Source organism: Labrus bergylta, chromosome 14, assembly GCF_963930695.1.
Source record: "Labrus bergylta chromosome 14, fLabBer1.1, whole genome shotgun sequence".
In the NCBI taxonomy this organism is placed as follows: Eukaryota; Metazoa; Chordata; class Actinopteri; order Labriformes; family Labridae; genus Labrus; species Labrus bergylta.
The window spans coordinates 28832074-28856448 of record NC_089208.1 but is presented as its reverse complement, the minus strand read 5'-3'; the positions used below and the strand labels follow the sequence as shown (position 1 = coordinate 28856448).

General features: G+C 39.1%; 1 protein-coding gene across 4 annotated transcripts in view; it reads right to left on the bottom strand.

Moving 5' to 3' along the window:
- Positions 1-23315, bottom strand: part of cblb (Cbl proto-oncogene B, E3 ubiquitin protein ligase) — a 34544-nt gene extending 11229 nt beyond the window's left edge. For all 4 annotated transcript variants that reach the window (XM_020646049.3, XM_020646052.3, XM_020646050.3 and 1 more), the window contains exons 1-12: positions 23094-23315; positions 22322-22492; positions 21467-21717; positions 13892-14038; positions 12642-12798; positions 10965-11086; positions 9338-9475; positions 7992-8079; positions 7116-7247; positions 4716-4916; positions 1966-2160; positions 1029-1373 (exon numbers count right to left, since the gene is read on the bottom strand). In XM_020646049.3, coding sequence (XP_020501705.1) covers positions 1029-1373; positions 1966-2160; positions 4716-4916; positions 7116-7247; positions 7992-8079; positions 9338-9475; positions 10965-11086; positions 12642-12798; positions 13892-14038; positions 21467-21717; positions 22322-22489 — 1944 coding nt within the window. In that variant the 5' untranslated portion in view covers positions 22490-22492; positions 23094-23315. The remainder of the gene's footprint in view (positions 1-1028; positions 1374-1965; positions 2161-4715; positions 4917-7115; positions 7248-7991; positions 8080-9337; positions 9476-10964; positions 11087-12641; positions 12799-13891; positions 14039-21466; positions 21718-22321; positions 22493-23093) is intronic.
- Positions 23316-24375: the final 1060 nt, after the last annotated feature.

Sequence of the window (24375 nt, the reverse complement as noted above, 5' to 3'; positions counted from 1 at the left end):
CAGTACTTCACTAACAGACTATTTGAGAATTCAGGACTGTGTGTTTCACATGGAGGTCTAAAGTGCATCATCACATTATCGTGGGTTTGGTATAAAAGGAAACTGAACAGGACCACAGCTAGGTCATCATGGACTTTGTGGACTGGTGTGAACCATCTTCAACACCAGCTAGACAAAGAAGATGGTGGAGACGCCCTGGTAAACATGCAGGGATTGGACCATTGAGAAGGTGGAGACATACAAATACCTGGGTGTTCACCTGAACAACAAACTGGACAGGTCAGACAAACACAGCTGTCTGTATAAACAGGGCCAGACTGCAGCTGCTGAGGAGACTGTGCAGTTCTAAGGACAGGAGGGAGAACAGAGAGGGACAGAAAGAGACCCAAAAATCTGGCCAGGATCTTTTTTGGAGAGGAGGATGTTATCAAAGCTGACATCCATGTTGGACTGTGAAGCCTTAACCAGCTCTGTAAACAGCACACCTTTTTTACCCATCCTGCAACAAGTAGGCCTATTGTAGCTCATTCATGCCATCTGCTGCTATACTTTGGAAATCCAGTGTCCCAACTACAAGCAGAATGAGTCTCAGTTTCCTCTACTATAATCACCCACATACTCTACAGTATCCCATTATTATCAGACCTCTTTAACAGGTCATTCTAATCTATCATAAAAGCTCTTAAAAGTCTACTGTGTCTGAACAGCAGAGCATTAGAAGAGGCTGTTACTAATGAAGCAGAAACTAATACTATACTATACTAAATACGGTTTCAGTTAGTAGGAGTTAGAGATGTGTACATGTTTTTATCAGAGGAGGGGGGTAAGGATCTAGGAGGTCTGTGTGTGTTTGTGTGTTCTGAACAAAGCTTTGATGAAACTTCATAGAATTTAGAAAAGGTATGGGGGATATAGATATTAACGTTTGTTCAAAACAACCACTCAGGAAGCCAGAAGGTGACCATAGTTTCAGCCTTTTCAATCCTTACAATCCTCACACCAGGTTTAAACAGAAATCCTAATCCTACCTTGCAGCTTTCTGAGTTTCCTGTCCTGTCCATTTTGTGTAACTTTCCAAATTCTGCAGATGGACAACTGAACGGTCGTCCATTCAGGTGAGGGGGGACACTGGGTCCTAGTTGGAGCAGATGCTCAGATCCAGTCCTATGGTCCTCTGAAAAGGGGCTGTCCCTGGAGCAACATGTCTGAGGGGTTAGCACACTGGTAGAAGAAGAAGTGGGAAGCCAAGAATTGCGTTTCTCTGAGGGGATGAGAGGAGGACGTTCAGGCGGAGGTAGAGGAGGCGGGTCCCTCTGGGGGGGAGGTGGTGCTGGAAGAGGCTTGTCCTGCTTTCTGGACATGCTTGGTGAAGACTAAAGAAATGGAGAGATATGCTTCATACGCTGATATTACAGAAGACAATCTCAACAGCTTGGAAAACGTTTTGTTTAGTTTGTAGGATGGGCAAGGCTTGGGAGAAATATGCACACAATCCAAATAACCATAAACTTCAGAGGCACCACTGTTTTGGCATCAAGTCTTTGTTCATTCCCAAGCTGCCACATTCAAATATTCAGGTGAAATATAAAACTTGCCTTTTGACTGAAAGTTGTGCCCAAAGTTTTTTTCCGCAACCATTCCCAAAGTTTTAAGCTACTGAGAAGAAATTAATTACTATCCTTTAGAAAGTTAAACATAGCTTACAGCCATCCTGGGTCGTTAAACTGCTTTTAGACAGTTTTTATATTTTTGTATTCCTATGTTTTCTCTGTTTGGCATCTGTTTCATGGGTTCACATCTGTGTAAATATAATTCTTGTGGACCCTGTTAAGCTCTTCCCAAACTTATATGAAATATGTTTCAAATGTATTTGTGTCAGTCCACTGGTAACAGACTTTAAAGATGATGTACAGGAAACTGCAGGTAACCCAATATTCTTGTTCTAGTGAGAAGGCAGTTCCTCACCTTCGGGGAACTGCTGGGACTAGAGGATGGGGAGTGGATGGCGCCCTTCTGGATAAGGTCAAGCCGGGGTGGAACAGGAGGAAGGCTGAGGTGCTGCAAGCAGTGACTCTGGTCTCCCCCATGAGCTTTTCTGTGTTGGCTGACAGGTGAGGAACTAGGAGACACCATGGGGGAGTTCTGGCGCTCAGCACAGTGCTAAAAGAAAACACAAATATCTCTTACTGTAAGTCCTTCATTATCAGCTGTTGTGTGTTGTCACAATAGAAATGCATCATCTGGCCTCGTACTCACCCAGCTGAAAACTTTGATCTAAAAATAAATACATTTTAAAAATAGTCCGACTTCTTCAAATCCCCATGTAACATAAGAAAAACATTTCTGAAGAGTAAAATGTGACTTTAAAGTGAAGCTTTTGTTGAGACTTGTGTTTGGACAACTTTGGTACAGAAACAGGAATGATTGCACACACTAAGTATATTAATGACTCTGTGTACAATATGATCACACTACTTTGATCCTCATAAATAATGTGTTTTCAATACATACACTACCAGTCATAAGTTTGGACACAACAGTAAGTCTTCTCAATAATATATTTTATTATTATAATATAGCTACTGTACGCTGTATCTGCAAAACTACAAATTGAAAGGCTTTTCTTTATTTTGTAATATTTTCCACAATTTAGAATAATACTAGATATTAATACAATAAAAGCATTTAATTTCCTTTCGGAAAGAAATGCATACATCCGTAGGCATCAACTTCAATATTTCTATTTATTTAAGAAACACATGTCAGACATTCAAGCATACGCTTTTGTCGCATATGTCTTTAAGTTAATAACATGCATTTCAATCAGGTGTCCAAATATTTGACTGGTAGTGTAGGTAAAGCCCTGTTGCTTCTAGTGTTACAGCAACCCAATCAGCACATTGGAGGAGGGAACAAGTTCATTTGATGTTTCAGAATTGAAGTAGAATCATTCATTTAAGAACCTTTTCTGAAAAATATTTCCATATAACTGATAAGAATCCTGTTTTTAGATTCTGTCTTTTTAGAGTGCTTTACTTATTACAACACATGTAAGAGGACTTGAAACAAACATTTAGAAACCATTTTATTCATATTGCAGTTCGGCTAAGACTTATAGTCTTATAGTCTTAGTATTACTTTAACCACTCTAGATGTGCTGTATGAAGCTCCTACATTTCACCTTTTTTACATTTTGTGTCTTCTATTTTTTATATTTTAAATTTTTAAATTCTATTTTATATATTGTAATAGCTTCTTATACTGTATTATTTAAGTTGTTGCTAGTTCTGCTTTATTTCCTTGTTAATTGTTTAGCACCAATACACCAAGTCAAATTCCTTGTGTATGTGTAAATGTACTTGGCAATAAACCCTGATTCTGATTCTGAAAACTTACAAAACTTTCCTAATGCATCAGAAAGCAAAATCGGTGACTGGTAATATCTCATAAGGGTCTTGGACTCAGATGTGGCAAGAAGTCAGGGTAGTAGACGTAGGACATAGCTATACCCTGAGAAGGAGAAGAAAGTGAGGCCATTTACAGGAGTTCTGTTTTAACAAAAACAAATGTTGCTAGGTGTCATCTAAAGGTCACTGAAATGCAACATTTTGAAGCTTTGTCTTTTAGTTGAACAGTGGAGAACTTGGAGTGGCAATTCCTTAAAAAAAATTATTGACAATGTCCAAAGTGTATTTCACATTTTGAAAAGGGACCAGGCCTCAATACATTTGTGGTCAGTAGCCCAGGCAGTGAGGGGGACCTATGTACAAATCTGTTAGAACATGTACCTCATAGACTTAAAGGTCATGTCAAATACTCTTCACCATATTTTTCAAATACAAATATGTGTCTGTAGTTATGATGAGAAAAGTCCATCCTCTTCATCTTTTACCTGCTCCACTTTGCAGAGAATGTGTGCTCAAACAGGCCGTTTGGAGATTCTCCCTTTAAGACTTAAATAAACTTAGTGTCTACATTCTGCAGCAAAAGGATATGTTGGACATTTCAAAATAGTCTTAGCACCACCTGCTGGCCACAGAAAGCAGGCTATGTTTTACAAATATCATCATTTCTAGTTCATCATTTGAATAATTATTCATGGACCACTAATCACAGTTTAGTAATAATGTAACAGCTATAGTTAGAGATGATCTAGTTACATGTGACAAACATTAGTTTACATTAAATCCTGACCTGGCATTCATGGAGCCTTCACAAATGGGCAGCCATGTAAACTAACAAGACTTTTGAACTGAGCACTGGAAGCCAGATGATCCTCTTCAGCGCAGGGACGAGGCATCAACGCTTTCCAAACAGAAAGGAACATTTCAGCTTGTCACACCTCAGGATAGTTTTCTGCTTTCATGTCTTTTTATGCAACTGTCCCAGCTTGTTTAAGGTTTTTGTTGGCATGAAATACAAACTGGGCATAATGACATCTCAGTTTGAACATTTGACTTCTAATCTTTGTGCTTTTAATGTTTTGCAAATCATTACATTTTGTTTCATTTCTTAAAATTTTAAAATATTGTCAAAAATAAAATGAATACTTTAAATCCTAAAGCCACAAATGTTTCTGCATGCTTACTATAAATGAGTTTAATAAAAATAGAGGTGACCTTTACCCTGTAAAAAACAAAAAAGAGAAGCAGGATGCTTTATGCCCTTTCCTTAGTCAATAGATTTAGGTCCAGGTTATTATAGAAGATATTTACCTTTCTGATGTTGGCCAGTCCATTCATAACCAGGCAGTCCTCTCGGTCTTCATCGTCATCCAGTTCCAGGAAGGGGCAGCTGTGCTGGTCCAGGAAGAAGCACTTGTTGCCCTCATTTCGTGGGTCAAAGGGATCCACAATTATGGGCTCAGTGCCTTTGATTTCACATCGACAGAAAGGACAACCCTGACCATCTGATTCCTGGAAACACACACACACACACACACACACACACACACACACACACACACACACACACACACACACACACACACACACACACACACACACACACACACACACACACACACACACACACACACACACACACACACACACACACACACACACACACACACACACACACACACACACACACACACACACACACACACACACACACACACACACACACACACACACACACACACACACACACACACACACACACACACACACACACACACACACACACACACACACACACACACACACAGTTAAGTTTATGAGCTGCTTCACTACTGCTACATGTCTCACCCCCAACCAACCCCATTCATGAATGGAAGCCATGCTCATATAGACACTCAAAATGGAAAACTTGAGTGCAACTTCCCCACATTTATTGTTCCCACGTGCATATTCCACAGGGCAGCTGTTGTAAAACAGAAATGATCATTTCAGTGAATCTCTTTCCATTGCCCTCTCACAAGCTCCAATCACACAATGTAAGAAAAGAGCAAAGCTGCATTTGTGGCAAACATGTACAGGAGTTGTGGGAGGAGATGCTTGAATTGTTATAGTGATCATCAGTGTGGGTGAAAGAGGAAAGAACCCCTTTTATACATCTTGTTAACATAGACTCCTGAGTCAGATGACATCTAAAACAATATTAACACATTCACACTTTGTAAAGTTAAAATAGTGTTAGCACACACAAGTAGGAAAGAGGCTGATAGCTAAATAAGAGCCTTTGAGGTTCTCTGTGAAACATTGTGTGATTAGTTGATGCATTGTTCAAGTTTACAATCAAAATAGTCATTAGTTGCTGCCCTAATTGTTATTCTACATTTTTAATGGGATAATTTCACTTTTTAACCAAATAAAGGTTAGGTTGAGAAGTAGAATCCTAGACTTCTTGAAAAATTAAAGTTTCCAAATAAATACCCTACAGAAAGAATCATAATCATTGTGAACTGTGAAGTACAGCATACTATGAGGAAACAGGTTTTCATCACATCGAACATGCTGACTCCATCCTCTGTGAAAATGACTAATGATTAATCTCCAGATAACGCACTTGGTCAGACACACAAACCTACATATCTAAATCTGTCTCATGAAATCTAAAACTATTCTCCCACAGTCTGTAGAGATTCAAAGTATAGACACGAAAGAGAGAACAGGATGTGGAACTGCATAGATCGACATCTAACTGTGTGTGAGAAGTGTGTGTTATACTAATGTTCAGAGTGTGAGGAGAGTCAGGGAATGACCACTGAGTCAACGAGCTGAGCGTGTTACGTACTATCAAGAAGGCCCCCCCTCTCGAAATCACTAGTTAATAATAATAATAATTATTATAATTATTCTTTATTTGTATAGCAGTTTTCAATACATGGAACAAATTGCTTCACAGAAGACAATAAAAGCAAACAACTAATGAAAGCAAAAAAGAAAAATATCTCATTAGTGAAGCATTCTAACATTTACACACACTGACATACAAAGTTGAATGTGTGGCTGTAGTGGGATACATGGAGAATGTGTCACATTCAGCTGTCATAACAGGAAGTATGACAAACAAACACAGTTGACGTCATTGCTGCCAAATCCTGTAAGAGAGTCTAGGACTGTGCTCTCACTATGATTTTCAGAGAAAAGTGCTGCTGCTTTGAACGTCTTCAAACATAGCAGAAAACAAACCAAATCAAACAAGACAAGTCATATTGTACTGTCAGTGGACACGCTGTTGGGTTTTTAAATAAGCTGTAGGTATTGTTGCCTGTACACTTTTACTACGGACTGTTGGTCCTTTGTCCCTTAACTCACTCACGCCCATCATGGTGATATCCATGGTAGTTATGTTTTATATGTATGTATTTATGTCACTGTGCTGTTTTTTATGGATGTATTGACTACCTCTGTTGCAAACCAAATTGCCCCTCTGGAACAATAAAGATTTTCCAAATCCAAAAAACAGGTCATTATTCAACTAGACATCTCAACTGAAAATGACCTGTTGCCAAGGTAACCAAACCTTTGTTGGCTTCAAAACGTATTTTAGTAAAAAAAAAGGTATGACTGACTTTCACCTGCAGAAGTTAAACAAAACAACATAATACAGACTGTTATTAAATGAGGTCTTAAATATATTTAGCAAAACTTTAAACAGTGACATACCTGCCAGGCTGTAAGACAGGAAGTACACATCAGGTGACCGCAGGGTTCAATCTTGACATCTTTGTCGTTTTCAGCACATATCTTGCAAAGCTGGAAGGTGGAGCCCATCTCACAGTATAGCTCATACTGCTCCTGTACAATCAGGGAAAACATGATGAATATAATAAGAACACACACACATACAGCATACATTATGTGTTCACAATTTCCCATCAATAACTCAGAGGTATTCCATGACCTTAAACTGTCATGATTAATGTTCTTTTCAAAGGATGAAGAGTTGTAATCAAATGACAGACACTATGCTTGTGACCCATCTGTTTAACACAGATGTTTTTTTTTTGGAAAAATCAAATTAAAAAAAAAAGTTATCATATAAGAAAATGGCTGCCACACATAACAAGCCTCTGGATTTCTCTTACTACACATGAAACATATTTCAGTTTAGTAGGCAGTATTCAGTACAAAATGTTTGAATATGTAGAAGCAGTATGTTAGCCGTCTTGTCCCGCTCTGATTTGTATTTGTGTTTCTGCTCTATTGACATTATTCCATTATTCATCAGCGGCACGCTCAACACACACACACACACACACACACACACACACACACACACACACACACACACACACACACACACACACACACACACACACACACACACACACACACACACACACACACACACACACACACACACACACACACACACACACACACACACACACACACACACACACACACACACACACACACACACACACACACACACACACACACACACACACACACACACACACACACACACACACACACACACACACACACACACACACACACACACACACACACACACACACACACACACACACCCACTTGTGTCACTTTGATGTGATCATGAGGGGTTGGCTCACATAAACCAGTGAGATCAGGATTGTAACTGCGACCATCAGGGAACAGGTAGCTGCGGATGAAAAAACAGTTTGAACTACACAGAAAGATATCTGCACCAAATATTTTCACTTCACTTCCAACATGTTATCAAGTATGGATTACAGGAATTGTTTTTATGTGTTGATATTTAATATTAGATTTATAAATATGATTAAAACCAATTGTAATATGGCATTTTCCTTTTCCTAAATTTAAAACAATATGAGTTGCTAATGCCTCTTCAGACTTCTAGCCATCAGTAATTACTCAGTTTACAAGGTATGATGATGACTTTTCCTAACACAATCCTCTTGTTTGGGGTGCTCAGACCTGGTATAAACATCAAATCAGAAGTGGACAGCTCGAAGTACATGTGTTCATACATTCCTTACTAAGGAACATGGATCAGGTACACAAGGCTCCATTAGAGACGGAAGAATACGTAGGAAGGAGAGCGCAAAAAAGAAAATATCTTTGAAGAGACATGAGACATCATGTGAAGTCAGTTAGTGATGATAATATCAGATCAGTTGATCAGTTGGGTTTAAACAGCTGATTGTGTCACACATGTTCACTGTTTCATTCTAATAAAATGTCTACAATAATTTTGTCTCTGTATTTTACCTGATAGCAGACATCTACACACGGTATTTACTGATCATGTTGTGAACTCTGTGTTTTATAAACTTTTGGATTGTGTCATAAACTCTCTGTCTGTAGAGGGCGCTGGATGTTCCTCATGTGTGGAGGCTGTTTGTTCAAGTTTGGCCTCAGTTAAAATTATAAAACAATGATCAAACTTGACACTAAGTATCGATCAGCCTTATATTAACTACATGGACAGGATGATGTAAAAAGTGTTTGATAGACTCCCACTCTCATATTTAAGTTATCGTCATAAATCAAGAATGATACACAAAGTTATGTTTTATTCTCAATCCTCCTGTCAAACACTTTTTTGAAAATCCCAGGAGCTGATTGATGTTTCTGGTCTGCTTCAGTGTCCGGTGTGTCTGTTAAACATCTGTTTTTTTAGGGTTGGAGCCCAATATTCGGCTGTTTGAATATTCGTTTGTCAGGTAGGCAATCGATTGTTTATTTTGGGATTCGAATATTCGGCCCAAGACACATGAGCATATAGACTAATAAACCCATATAGACAAATGTGTCCTTGACCACCTCTTTACAGTATGTGGCCCGAGTGATCAGATCGTATTAACTGTATTTTCTGTGGATGTTGATAGCAGGTGTAAACAGGCTCTAAAGAGAGTGTGTAACAGGTTACTTACAAACCCTCCCTGTAACCATCGATGAGGGCCTGGAAGAGCGGCTTGTTGTTGGGGATGGTCTGTAGAATGTTTCCATCATTGGTCACATAGCCTATGGCCCACTGGCCGAGCCGAGTACAACTTAATCTGAAGATATAACTGTTAAAAGAGAAAGATGAAAAATTCAATGTCCATTTTTTTAGTTGTAATATTAGCTACTTGTCAACATAAAAGTGACTTTTAGATGAATTATATGACGAAGATTCAGATAAAATGGTTCATGTTCAAAATCTTTTTTTTAATTCAGCACCAAATCAAATAATAGTGCATACCAAGAGTCTTTATATATTACACAGCAGTATCGTTTCATGACATTTTGCTGTTACAGCTTGCAGTGGTTTATTCATTGTATTTTTCTGTATATGTTGTGTTATATGTATTCTTATGTAAAACATGCAGAACAGCAGATGGATAACTGTGAGTTATACATAACAACTCCATTTAATATTGTTTATTCATTGCACTTCCTATCATTATGGCATGAATGGAAAATTGTATTGCACATTACACATTTTTCACATATCCTGCAGGCCTTTTACAATCAAAAAACCTTTATTACATTCAAAATGTTCAAGCAGATAAGGCCTCATGGTGCCTCATATGAAGTTAAATGAACTTGATGTGATTAAGGGGTGAAGATGCAACATTGTTGTATTCTTCATTTGGTTTGGTTTGCCTTTACACTGAACTTTGTCAAGCACATCAGAGCCTTTCAAATGTTGTGTACAATAGTACCCGCCACTAGTTGGAGCTGTAGCTCCAATCAGTGGCTACTGCCATGGAGCCTAATGCTGCACTGTATCCTGAATAAACAACAGGACAGTGGAAGAATTGCATCTCATAGTGTAGCGCAGTTTGGCAGTATTTGATCAAATAAAGTGTTTTGTCAGCTGTGTCAGATTATACTGGCATATCAATTGGCGCAATATGTAACCAAATTTAAAACAGGTATGTGGACGTTAGCCTGCAAGGAGGGCTGAAGGCTAAATGTTAAATGGACTTGAGCTTGTATAGCGATTTTCTAGTCTAATGATGCAGGTCACACCTACCCACTCACACACTCAGAGGCTGCTAAGCCAAGTGACCTTCAGAAGTAACTCATTCCATTCATACACATTCAAATGATGTCGCCGCTGATGCAGCAGGAGCAATTTGGTGTTAAGTGTCTTTCCCAAGGACACATCGGACCTGTTGCTGCAGGACCTTTCAGTTGATAGAAAACCAACTCTACCAACTGAGCCGTCCCTGATGTTGTTAGCAATGCTAACATTAGCCATACTAGGCAAACCTATTTGACATTGTTAACAGACGGCCAGATTCAACACCACATTGCACTAAAATTCGGTTAACTTCCCTGGTGTGGTTTGGATAGCGGTTTCACCCACGGCAAACCGAAGGTTCTCTGGTCCGCACCAGAATTTGTTTGAGCATTCACACTACCCAAAACCAAACAGAATAGCCGATAAAGCCCACAAGAGTGAATTTCAAACTGACCAAACAGCTTAAGAGTGAATGCAGTCTTAGTCAATTATTTCTAATGTAAAGAAGTACACCTAAGTGATTTCAAAGTAAATAATAGTTACCATACCTCCCCTGCTTGTTGATGTATTTGTGCAGACGGGCTTTGACTTCATCATAAGTAAGGAAAGCCATGTAGCCAGGATGTGTCACTGCCAGGAAATTCCAGTTCCTTAGAATTGAACTCCATGGCTGAAAAAGAGCATCCAGTTTGTTATTGAAGTGCTATTTACTTCAGTATGGTGACATTGCTGAATCTGGCTATTGATGAATTAGCAAATTCAGAGAGTTAATCAAGTGTGCACCTGTAAAATCAAATGTGCACATGTATGCCACTACTATTGGACTGAAAACTTAAACATGATTGATGACCAGTTAACATTTTAGGTTCTAGTGGTCTCGATTGCCCGGTCATGTCGATTTGTCCTGTACAACATCAACAAGATCAGACCTTACCTGGCAGAACATGCTACACATCTCCTGGTACAGGCTCTTGTTATATCACACATCGACTATTGCAACTCTCTACTGGCAGGTCTTCCTACATGCACTATCAAACCCCTGCAGATGATCCAAACCGCAGACTCAAGACTGGTCTACTGATACAAAAGAGCACATGTCACTCTGATGGTCATCTCCGTCCGTTGGCTTCCAGTTACTGCTCTCATCAAATTTACAACCCTGCTGCTTGCCTACAAAACAGTGACAAAAATGGGTCCTCCTTACCTCAACTCTATCATCCAGTTCTACACTCTCTGATCCATCTGATCCGACCTTAACAGCAGTGCCTTAAGTGTGTTTACTTACTCTCTGATGTACGGCATTTTGGATAAAGGAGTCTGCAAAATTAATTGTAGAGCTGTAAAAACTGGGACTATTCTGGTGGGATAAATGTATTACAGAAGTAATGTGTACTTTAACTCAGGGTAAATGATTTTGAAGTTTTTGTGACCTGCAGAAGGAATATAGACTTTAAAACAACAACTTCTCCAGATACCTTCAAGGAAGTATATTATTTTGAAAAAAATAAGATGATAAAAAAACAGAAATAAGTGAGGAGGGCAATGTGGTCATTGATATTATGATCAAAGCATTCAAACAGAACAACAAGAAAACTATTTCAAAACTCAACAATAGCTTTCAGACACAGAAAGGGAACAATGCGGGATACATCGAATCTAAATGGTAAAAAAAACTTAAAATAGAAATACCAAGGCAGGACTGGTGTTCAATGTGGTGCACACAACTACTCGACAAGCTCTAAGAAGTGGAGAGATTTGTTTTTACTGAAGCCTCCGCTCTACTCCATCGACACCCCTCCAACCCCCCTAGCATTCACATGAAGGAGTTATCACATGGAAGGCATCGTAATAAGGCTTGATGAAGAGCAAGCAGAGGACAAAGGCAACTCCAGTCCTTGGCTGGAGTTTGCCTGTTGACTGTAGACAGTCATGCTCAGAGTTGGACATGTCTGGGAAACCAGCACAGGGAGGCATCCCAATCAGATGCTGGAACTACCTCAACTGGCTGCTTCCTATGTGAAGGAGTAGCAGCTCTACTACGGCTATCATCCCTGAAGCTGACCAAAGGCTGGTTTGGACGACAGAGGGTGATTCACTCAGGGCCTGGTACGCTGTTTCTTTCAATAGAGAAACAAACTGCCTGAGCACAGATCCCAATACTAAAATGCCATGTGTGTCAAAATGAGTAGATTCACAGGTTTAAAACGTTTTTTCGGTTGACCTACCTGGAAGAGGCGTGTGAAAATGTCGAACTCAAACACAGAAATATAATCGTTGCAGGTGAGGTCGATGGTTGATTTGAGCGCCATTGCCTCCAGGCCTGAGCTGATGGGATGCATTTCATGAAGGCAGTGCCGGAAGACTTTCCAAGGAACAATGGTCCTACAAGAGAGCAACAAGTTTAATCACGAAAGCAAAGATACATTCATTTGTAAGGCAAAAGTGATTTAATGAAACAATTATCCACTGGTGATATACAGTAAATATTCAATAGAATGAGTCCACTGATAGTATGGTAGGTGTAAAAAAGGCCTGTTCAGGTAAGTCTTTTGTTCTGCATCTCCCGTTTCTGAGTGCACCTGAATGTGTTGCTCATTGTCTGAGCGCCCCTGAATGCAGCATGCACAACGCATCTCCGAAGTAACCACAGTGAGAGAGACATGCCCAGACAAGTTTGGATTCAACTAAAAGGAGTCGTGAATTTTCTGACGGACCTTTATTATTGTGTGTGTGTCTGTGAGACAAGTGAGTTGATTATTGCTGGAAATTAATGTCTTTTGTATTGTTCATACTTTGCCTGTTCAATTTCTAAGTGCTGATGTTGTTTTTCCACTTTAAATACATGCTAATTGCTAGCTAATTGATAACAGTAGCATAGCTTGTGAAGGTGCAAAAGTGCATTGATTGCTAAGTGCTAAGTGTTTTCAACAGGCTGTATTCTGGAATGTATAATTCACATTCCTAATTGTCTTTCTTTTATTTCTTTTACTATAGAACCACACACACACATACATACACATATGTTCAATTATTTCAAGAAAAGGAAAGGCCTCAAACTCATGCCTTGTACTGGTCATCTGAATTTTATATAAATGGCTTTTAACGTACTGGATTCTCCATCTTTCTTCCTCACTCACACCTTTGCATCAAACATAGTGTCCTGACCCAACACCCTGAGGTGATTGCTGCCACCCTTTATTGGATTCTTAATACCTCTCATACAGTAGGGGTGAGTGTGTGCAGTCTAACAATTGGCAATTTTCTTTAAGATAGTTTAAAGTTGTTGAATCCCCCTTGTGTTATGTCCTTGAGAAACACCATGTGCTTTTTGAACAAAAATAATGTGACAGTGAAAAAAAACAAGGACAAATCTCCAGACTGCATCTCCTCTTCACAAAATGTAATAATGATTACCCAAAAACGGAAACATTACATCCATATGGCAATTAAATAGCAATAAATAGATATAGCCTACTTTTCTCCAAAATATTTTCTCCAGAAGTCAGCAGCATCAGCCTTGGTGATCCTAAAAGTGTCTCCCTGGAACTGTCCTCCTGGGAAAATAGCTTTGATTTCAGCCAGCATGTGGCTGAATATCAGAGACAGCTTGGTCAGGTTTCTCCTGCAAAAAGGAACCAAAGGAGAGGAAGATGTTGTTGTTATGCATGTATGTTTTTCTGGTACACGAACACATCCTTTTCCAAATGAACAGAGCTTTGAAGTATAGACATGGTTTGAGAGTACATGTACCAAAACAGATATAATTTTCCTTTCCTAATTAGCTATTTAAAACTTGCATTAGCTTTGTGTGCCACACTGAGCGTTATTATTGTGTCACAAAGCTGTAAGAGATGTATCTTCATGTACCTCTTTGACACACACACACACACACACACACACACACACACACACACACACACACACACACACACACACACACACACACACACACACACACACACACACACACACACACACACACACACACACACACACACACACACACACACACACACACACACACACACACACACAGTTCTTCTTTATGGACGCTTATTCATCTCAGCCAGCCTTCATGTGACATCATCACATGTCATATATAACTTTCCATAAACATGTTTTTCATACAATAAGTATTGCATGAATGTACGTTTCAATTTTACTTTGTCAGCGATAAAGCACAGTGATCCAGATTTAAGATAGTAGGAGGTGGGTGAAATCAAACACCAGGAAACACTTCCTCTCCTCTCAGCTCGGAAAATAAACCACATAACTTTTATCCATCCGCTTACAGCCTGAACGTGGAACATGAGCCAGTCATTGAAACATTTAAGGAAACATTATTTACATAGCGACCATAGGGGCTACCCCATATAGTCAAAGATTTGACTATATGGGGAACAGCCAGTCAAACACAAGGATCATTCCATTCCAGCTATATTGGGGTGCTCATTGTCACATTTTACATAGATTTGCCTGTTCTCTCCAAATAAATAAAGAGTCATAGCCTATTTTGTATAAATATCAACTTATTAATACCTTTACTGCAAGTCTGAAAATAACTGTTACTTGTAATCACTCAGGCTCTCATTAGCTATAATAGGCTGGGGAAAGCGAATGGAAGGTCGTAATTGGCCAATAAGGTGTCAATCAGGTCTGAGTAAAAATACAGGAGAGTCAATGTCGGTAGAAGCGGTGAGGATGAGGAGCCGGGGCCGGCTGGTGCTGGGGCAGACTGGCGGTGTTGGTGCTCTCACTGTTTGCCTATGGACACAGACATAGTCTGTTTTCTGACAGGAATTTACAAGATGAAAATTACTTCAGGAAGAAATCTCTGAATCAGTTAAGTAAACGGCCTTATGTGTTGTAGTAAATGTGTGTAAATATAGAGGACCTTAGGCCTGCGGTGCTGTGCATTCTGGGATTTGGTGTCTTTCATCCACATGAGCCAAAAAGACACTTTCTGCCTTTTCTCAGCCAAGAAGGCACCAACTTCAAAATGTATTTCACATTTCTACTACATATGTGACCCAATGTCAATACAGATTCATGTTTCAACGGGTGAAGTATCCCTTTAAGGTACATGGCAAATGGACTTGAGCTTGTATAGCGCTTTTCTAGTCTTCTGACTCCTCAAAGTGTGAAAGATATGTGAAGAAAACAACTGCCTGTTGGAACCAACCATTTAGGCCCCACTCCTTCTGTTAACTGAAGCGCGCACACATAACTTACTGCTAAAATGCTACAGATCCCTCAGGCCAGTGCAGTCGGTATCAGAACATATTCTTGTGATGGTCTTTCCTCTTCTCCTCTCTAATGATCTGCTTTAGAACGGTGCAAGGAGCCACGTTCGTCAGCAGTTGTTTATGATTTTATATTTACTCTTTTTTGCATCAAATAACTAATAAAAACACAACTACTTAAAGGAATGAAAACTTCAAACAAATCTCCATGATAATAATTATCACGATGGTATATGGGTTAGACACTTATTTTGACTTTATAGTTTGACTAATCTATGAACATTGAGGAGGCGGTGGGTTTATGATCGATTCATAGCTTTTATGCTCATTGAACTGCACACCTGAAGGGCAAGAAAAGCCGCTAACGCTGTACGCTACAGAGAAGTAATTGCTACATGTTGCCAACTACATGTTTATACCAGTTTTATTTTTCAAATTAAAGACATGCACTAACCAACGACTTCTATAGAATTGAATCAGAGAAAGAAGACACAGAGAGCAGGAAGTGGATTAATACTGACTTCTCCTAATCCTGATATCACATTTTGTGTGAACATAATCTAAATATTACTGTCTTTAACGGACATTACCGCCCCAGAACACTGACTGACGGTGACAGCTGACAGGGATCCTGATACTACCATTAGGTAACTCAAATAATAAGCAAGCTGATATAAGCAAATTAGCACTCATCGTTGATTGGATGATGAATTTCTTGCCCTTCACTTTCCTAATGGACTTTTTTGACTCAGCCACATCAAAAATACATAAAACTGTTTTTTGTACTTTTGTAGACTGATAAGGAGGCATAGCGCCACCTACAGGAGCAACTAAGATATACTTCTGAACATGAATTGATTGATTTTCCTCTGGTGGTTGTATACTGAAATAAAGACAGTAGTCCAATTAAAATGTTTAATTAATCTATAACTGAAACTGGACTCAACTGTGGATTGAAGCATACTAACTGATTGTGTAACTAGACTGAAGAGTAAACTCCACCACAACTTGGTGTCAGTGTCAAGTCAGTACATAGTTATTGGCTACAAAAGAATATTAAATAAACTCTAGTTCAAATATCTAATTTCCCTTTGTGACATAAGTCCTGTAAGTGATGCTGCTGCGAATCTTTCTTCTTTCATTCTTACAGCTAGAAATGTTGCTCAAAGATCATCACTAGTATTAACTGTTGGTGGTGTAATAGGGGAAAATGTATTTAGCAGATGTGTGAAAATAATTCTGTTTTGAACTTTCTGACATTTCAAGAAATGCTGGTTTAGATTTAAGCATCATGTGTTTGGATGAACTTTGATTTCTACAAGGATGACTCTACATTGACATTTGCTCTTCCTCTTTTTAGGTTGATTGTGTTAAACTGTTTATCTCCTACAAGAGGAGCTTGTCAATAGTGTTGTTTCCTCCTTGACATGTATAAAAAGAGACTTCATTTTGTTTGTCATTTGAGATACTCTGCAGTGTGGTCACCACGATACACTCTGAGGTTTTATTCCTACAAGAAGAAGAAACCGTACAAAGATGATTGGGCTTTTGGTCTTTGTTTATATTCTCACTGGGGAAATATTTCCATTACAGTGGTAACAAAAAGTAACAATAGGCTTCATGTCTATACCATGAGTCAGGATTTATTCACAGTCAAACGGGGTGAGCCAGCAGATGCTCTGAGAAGGGAGTGAGCTCATATCTTTTATCTGCAACATTCTGCTTCCTGGCATTAGACGTGCACATTTAATCCAGCTGGTATAAGGACATCTCTTTAGGAAGCTGCTAAACTCATTTTCTGTCAGGCCATCTATAAAACACTTCATATATGATGTTCTTTTGTTGTAAGGAAGGACATGACAGAGAGAGATTGCAGTGCAACCAAGAACACTTACCGAAACACTGTGGTCGATGGGATTCCAATCAGTGTCAATGATAGGATAATACTTTATTGATCCCCAGAGGGGAAATTTGGGCGTTGCAGGAGCAAAAAGGAAGTAGAAGATGGTCAAACAAAATATAAATGTAAACATAATAGATAACATAAATAAAAATAGGTGGTATATACACTAGCAAATGGGAAATGTTATACATGTACTAGTATACACATAAAACACTGTTTTTATGATCTACACAAATATAAGATGGAGCTACTTTGGTTTGGTCATTGCTGAGGAGTTGGTGTGGTTGTTGTGCCAAAAGTTGGTTTGAGGAAAGTCTTGATTAAAAAAAGAATGTTAATCTTTTGAAAGATAATTTCCCTTTTTTTAAAGATTTTTTTTGGGGGCTTTTCGTGCCTTTTAATGCAGAGACAGGACAGTGGACAGAGTCGGAAACCAGTGAGAGAGAGTGGGGAGTGACATGCGGAGAGGGGCCACGGGTGGAAGCGAACCCGGGCCTACCGCTCGAGACGAGAGTCTCAACACATGGGACGCGCGCCCCATAATTTCCCTTTTTACATAAAAAAGCCTGCAGACCTATACATGTCACACTCTGTTTGTCTTTCACACACCAAGAAGGCAAATGGTTATTCAGGTTTCAGGGTCAAGAGATTTTACTAAAATATACTCAGTAAGAAAATTAAGTTCCATGTGCACCCTTTACTTAAATGTTCTTCCATTCTTCAATTAATTCCTAATCAATATTCCTGTAATGTCAAAGTCTTGCTAAGCATGGACATCAGACATGCAGCCAGATGGAGGATCAAATGGAGACCAAGACAATCAAGTATAATGAAGTATATGAAACAAAGTTGTTCCAGACGGTCTGCCACAAAGACACGAGTACACGTCTCTGGTGTTGCTTGTAGTACCAGATGCCAGATCATCAAAAAAAGATTTTCATTCTTTGTCTGAGGTTATTGTGTGTTTTGTAAAACAATATCTACACACTTTGTGACACTATTCACTATTTAGAGCACTATATAGGGAAAACACCATTTGTAGTGATGTCTGCAGTATGACTGAGCATAATTAGACTCTATATAGTGGGCTCATTGTATCCCACAATGCATTGTGAAAAGTAATGTACAGTAGGAGCTTAAAGATGGATATAGAACTTAAGATGTACTGAATAACTGTTCAGGTAAAAAAATGGCAGATCAAATTAGAAAACAAGTTTTAGAGACTCGGATGCATTTAAATATATCTGCTGCATAACAACTCCGGCTCTGCGCACGGCAATATCCCAAGGGGAAGTTCAATTTCTTTCACTGTGTTATTATCAAAACATGATACACAAACACAGAACTGAAATATAGCCACATGCACAAACCAGACTCTATGCTTTAATTGAGAGATGCCAGAGCAGCATCCAGTCCCAATTACTTGGTACCAGTGAGCCAAGCCGAGTCCCTATGGCCGCCCCACTATTCAAGGTATCTCACTGTCCTTCTCCATCTTCTGCTCCACTCAAACTGAATGTTCCTAATGACTTTAATTTATTGTTACAGACAAAATCAAACGTCATGTCATTATGTCATTATTCCAATCTAAAAGAAGTTGCTCTATATTTTGGTTGACTTGATAATGGTAAACTTTACTCAGCAATGAAAGCAACTACATTATCCCAGCATGACAGCTGCACAACATATATTCATGATTTCATTTTTTGTATATGGACCTCATCCTACAACCACCTTTTTTCCCTGCAGGCATCAAGAAATGTTTTATGGGCCTCAAAAGCTGTCATCCAGCTTCAGGAAAACTGTGGTCCTGAGATCAGGTTGGATCAGAGTAGCGTCCTGAGCAAGTCTGTGCTTGGTCTGCTACACTGGAATGATATGTTTGACCAATCAGAATCCAGTATTCTATGCAGTTTAGTCATAAACTAAGTAGCAACTTTCACATTTATCTTCTTATCCCTTAACTTCTCCACTTATCCAGTCTTCCAACTCCACCTCTGACTTCCTCTGTATTCTGAGTCAGTCAGGTCTGTCTGAACCATTACAATCACAGTAGACTATTTAAAGTCATCTCTGATGGTAAGAGGCTGCAAACCAACATTCCCTGTAAAAACATGACAATCTTTCCAAACAACAAGCCATGGGTAACTCAAGAACTAAAAACAAGAAGAAACACATTTTCTTTATGGGCAGTAATGAGGAAAAGAAAGATATTAACAGAGAAGTAAAAATTGAGATTAGGAAGGCAAAAAGATTGTATAAGGATAAAGTAGAATATAAGTATAGCAGCAGGGATCTGCAAGCAGCTTGGACAGGAATTAAGTCTATGTCCTCATTCAATCAGGAAGTCAGTGACACTGACAAGAAACCTTTTAAAGTCGATGGAATAAATGATGTAGAGCTTCTGGATGTTCTTAACGACTTCTGTCGTCTTGATAAACATGATTTTGCTGTAAGACCCTCCTCAAAGAATCTCTCCTCTCGGAAGGCAATATTGTCATCTCTGAAGAACGTGTAAGAGATCATCTTAAAAACATTAACATGAGGAAGGTTTGTGGACACACATTATGTCGCTGTTCACCAGCACATCTTCCAGTTGTCATTGGACTGTCACTTTATTCCTGCCATCTGGAAATCTTCCACAGTGGTGCCTATTCCAAAGATCACTAGTCAGAGAAAACTAAATAATTTTAGACCAGTTGCACTTACTTAATTATGAAGACCATTGAAAAAATGGTAAAGAACCTTTTTCTCTCAACAGTGGAGGGTAACCTTGATCCTCTTGAGTTTGCCTACCAGGCAGGGAAAGGTGTGGAGGATGCAACACTTTAGATCTTGAACATTTAGAAAAGCCACAAGCTCACACTCGGCTCTTGTTTGCTGATTTTTCATCAGCTTTTAATAGAAAGAATGATCAGTGATTTTAAACTGCCTCATCATTCTCTGGATATGAACTTTCTGACTGACAGAACTCAGAGGGTGTCTGTAAATGACCATTTATCAGACTCCTTAACCATTTCCACTGGCTCACTACAAGGTGGGGGGGGGGGTCCTTTCCCTCCTCCTCTTCATCATGTATACTGATGCTTAAAGGAGCTCTCAGGAGGGCAGACACCTGGTCTTCTGATGACACAGCCTTGTTGTCTCTCTCTTCCTCTTCATCATGTATACTGATGCTTAAAGGAGCTCTCAGGAGGGCAGACACCTGGTCTTCTGATGACACAGCCTTGTTGTCTCTCTCTCTCTGGACCAGAGTCAGACCATGGGAGAGCTCTCCCTGATTTGATTTTATAGTGCGACGACAACTTTCTAGAATTAAATGTTCCAAAAACAAAGAACTCATCTTCGACTTTAGACGTAAGAGGGAGGCAGCCACAGAGTGCATCATACATAGTAAAAATGTGGAGATCATAAGGTCATATGAAGATAATCGGTGTGATACAGAGAGATTTAAACTCTTATTGTAACCAGCAGATCCTCAGGAAGGCTGAGAGTATTGTAGTTTCTTGTTGTCACACACTCTTAAGTGAATTTTCTCTGCTGCCATCACGGCGTTGTTATGTTTTACCTGCCTGTAAAACTAACCGCTACTCCAAACCATTCATCCCCTCTGCCATCAGATATCTGAATGCTCCTTAATGATCTTATCTTTATAGCGCCTCAGATCTTTTATTTGACTGATCATTCTAGTGTTTTGTATTCAGTCTGGCTGACCTCTAATCAGTCTAATAAACTCCTTGTGTAATCTGTTGTTTGTGTTTCTGCTCCACACTAATTGCCCAAAGAGGGATTGATAAAGTTGTTTGAATTGACTTGAAGGGCAAAAACAGGTCAAGACAATTACCATCTGTAAAGTCTGAGTAAAGTCAGTTTACTGTCTTAAGAAAATCAAACGTTGTCTTACCTGTCCTGTGATTGCTCCTCATACATCCTCTCCTTCCCCTCTTTGAAGAGCCGAATGGCACGTTTGGATTTCTTTATAAGGCTGTCAATGTAAATCTTAAAGTAGTCATTGTCACTGAGCTGTGTGAGCCTCTGGTTCTCTTCATATTTGACAAGTATAAGGCGCAGATGCTGATATGCATCAGGTAAGATATCCAGAATGTATGGTGGACTATTCTTTAGAAGGAGTCGAGGATTTTGGCAGAGGCGGACCTGTGGGAAAGAAGACAATCACACATCTTGAATGAAAAGGAGCAGAAAGAAGAGTAATCTTATATAATCAGTCCCTCTTTCACATTAACTAACAAAACACATCATTTAAAATCAAGATGCTCAAGTGAACATGACAATAAAAACAATGTCATGATTTGACAGATGGGTTCATTTACATGACGAAGAGTTTACAGTATATTAAAGGTGTGCGTAGATTATTTCAATGATATCATATATATATGTATCTGTACATTCACACTGACAATTAATTCAAGTGATTGTTTGCTTTGTGCTACAACATTCAATGGCACAAAGTGCTTTTATTTTATAACCAGTCGTGAAGTAAAAACTTTAAGATGTCAGACAGATCAAATAATTATTATTCTGCTCGTCTGTGGGGTGGGGGGGAATCATAGAGTTTATAAAAAGTATTCCTGCCAAGCTGTTACATTTAAGTTTATCAAATAAGTGCTTCAATTAATTGAGTATGTTCAGGGAACACATTTTGATTAGAATTAGTTCAATATCTATGACTGCATCCCTAATTATCAGTGTTGCGTCAATCTGGCAAACTGGCAAGTTAGATTGATCACTCCAAACTCACAACTTTATCCATGAGTTTCCAAGTTTTCTCCACAGTCCTCCGGTCGGCGGCTGCTTGTTTAGGTGGTCCCACTGCATCATGGATGGCATCAATGATACCCAAGATTCGACCCTTATTTCTGTTTGGTCCACGTCCACCAGGGTTTCGGCCACTGAGTGCAGTTGCCATGGCCTTAACAATGGAAAAAAAACAGTAAATTATGACCTCCATTACTGTTATAAATAAATGACACCATTGGATTAAAAGACACTATCCTTTAGCTGTTTGTAAAATAATCAGAAATCTTTTTGGCCTTAATGGTCTAACTGTTACTGTCTTAACTTTAACATCAAAACCAATATTCTATATTCAATATTCATATAACAATATGTGCTGTTTAATGCATACTATTGTACTTCATCAGGAGTAGCCTAAATGTCAATCATGTCATTTTTACACATGAATAATTGAGAGCTTTCTTGCTAAATAAGAGCCAGATGACGATGTGGTAAGAGTCTAGATAACACTGTTGTCCCTGTGGACTTGGCATGCTGCTTTAGCTTGTATTTACAAGATGATCGATCGTGTAGTAAGAGTTGTGTTGATGGAAAAGTACCCTCCTTAGCCACCCTCTCTTTTCTTGTTTCCTGTATGAACATTTTACACCTCTGACGGAGCTGCTGGGGAAACTCCGACATCCCGTGAAGCCGTCAAAGACGACGATTCCTAAAAGTTCCTGTTTATTGAACAGTTACTGACAAAAGGCGATCAACATAACAAAGTCCTAACTTACCTAACCACCACAGAATGTCTGCTGGGATCCAAAATCAACTCGCTTCACACCCACAAAAAAATCGAGAGTGCCCAAGGGTCCAGTGGAAAAGTGTGTCAAAAAAAGTATTGAGTTTGTAAATGTTTGTTTTTAAATAACATCTGTATGTTGAAGTCGTCTTGAGGAAGCCTTTCCCACCGTTCTTTACGGCGGAGAAATGTAAACGTAAAGCAGGGAGGTCTGAGCTGCATGCTTTGAACGTTAAGTTAAATATCATATTGTTGTCACTTCCAGCTGGAGATTACAAAATAAAGGTTTCAATGACTTGCTGAATAATCGACATTCATTTCGTATTTGAAGATATGCACTTAACTTATCTTGTATAAACTATTAAATAAAGTCTTTGAGGTAGCATGCTGTTCCAGTCGCACTTGTTCATGTCTGTCATATTCAATGTTGGAACGTGTCCTTATTTTAATCTGAAGCGAGACGTGTGACTTCCTGTACAATCTGACAACCTTCTCTTTAACTTGATGCGGCTTTTCCGGTGGTAGGAGGGTCAATGGGAGTATGAAGCAATAATTTCCAGGAAACGACCAAAGCAATAACAGAAGCGATTAGGCACCCATTGGTGCTCCGTGGGTCTGTCACTCGTGTAAAGTTTGACAGACGCACAGGTAGCAGCGAACTCCGGTCACAGAGTAAAAGAGAACAAAGTTTTCAGCTGACGGAATGGGATCACTGCAGGGTCACTGAAACCATATGATCTGAAATGTTTCTCTCTTGCGCGTCTTAATTTATTCAAAATACATTTCTGCTAGAATAGTTTTGTTGTTTTAACAAGCATATAGGACTGGGAAAGTAGAGCATGGAGGAAAAGAAAATGACTATGACTATGCTATTTAAACTGGGATTATCAGATTATTTGACAGAGGAAGCTTCTAAAAACGTTCTCATTTACTCTGACATAAAGAACATGTCATTAGAACAGGACTAATTTGTAGCTTTTAAATAAAGTTGTATATCACACTTTAAGTACAAAGTGTGCAGCGCTGCTTTTTAATTAATTAATTTATTTTTTATTGGATTTATCCAATCCAGAAACTCTTCCCAACAACTCGAACCTTCACAGTTCATTCTTTTATTTTGGAGGTTAAGTAGCCCAATTTCCAGTGTTGGTAGCTTCATGCTGGTGTCTTGATGCAGCTACAAAGGACAGAGACTGTAGAGCGGCCGCTCCCAAATAAATCTCCACAGCTCCTATCTCTCTGAACAACACAAGCAGTGCTGCACCGGAAATAAC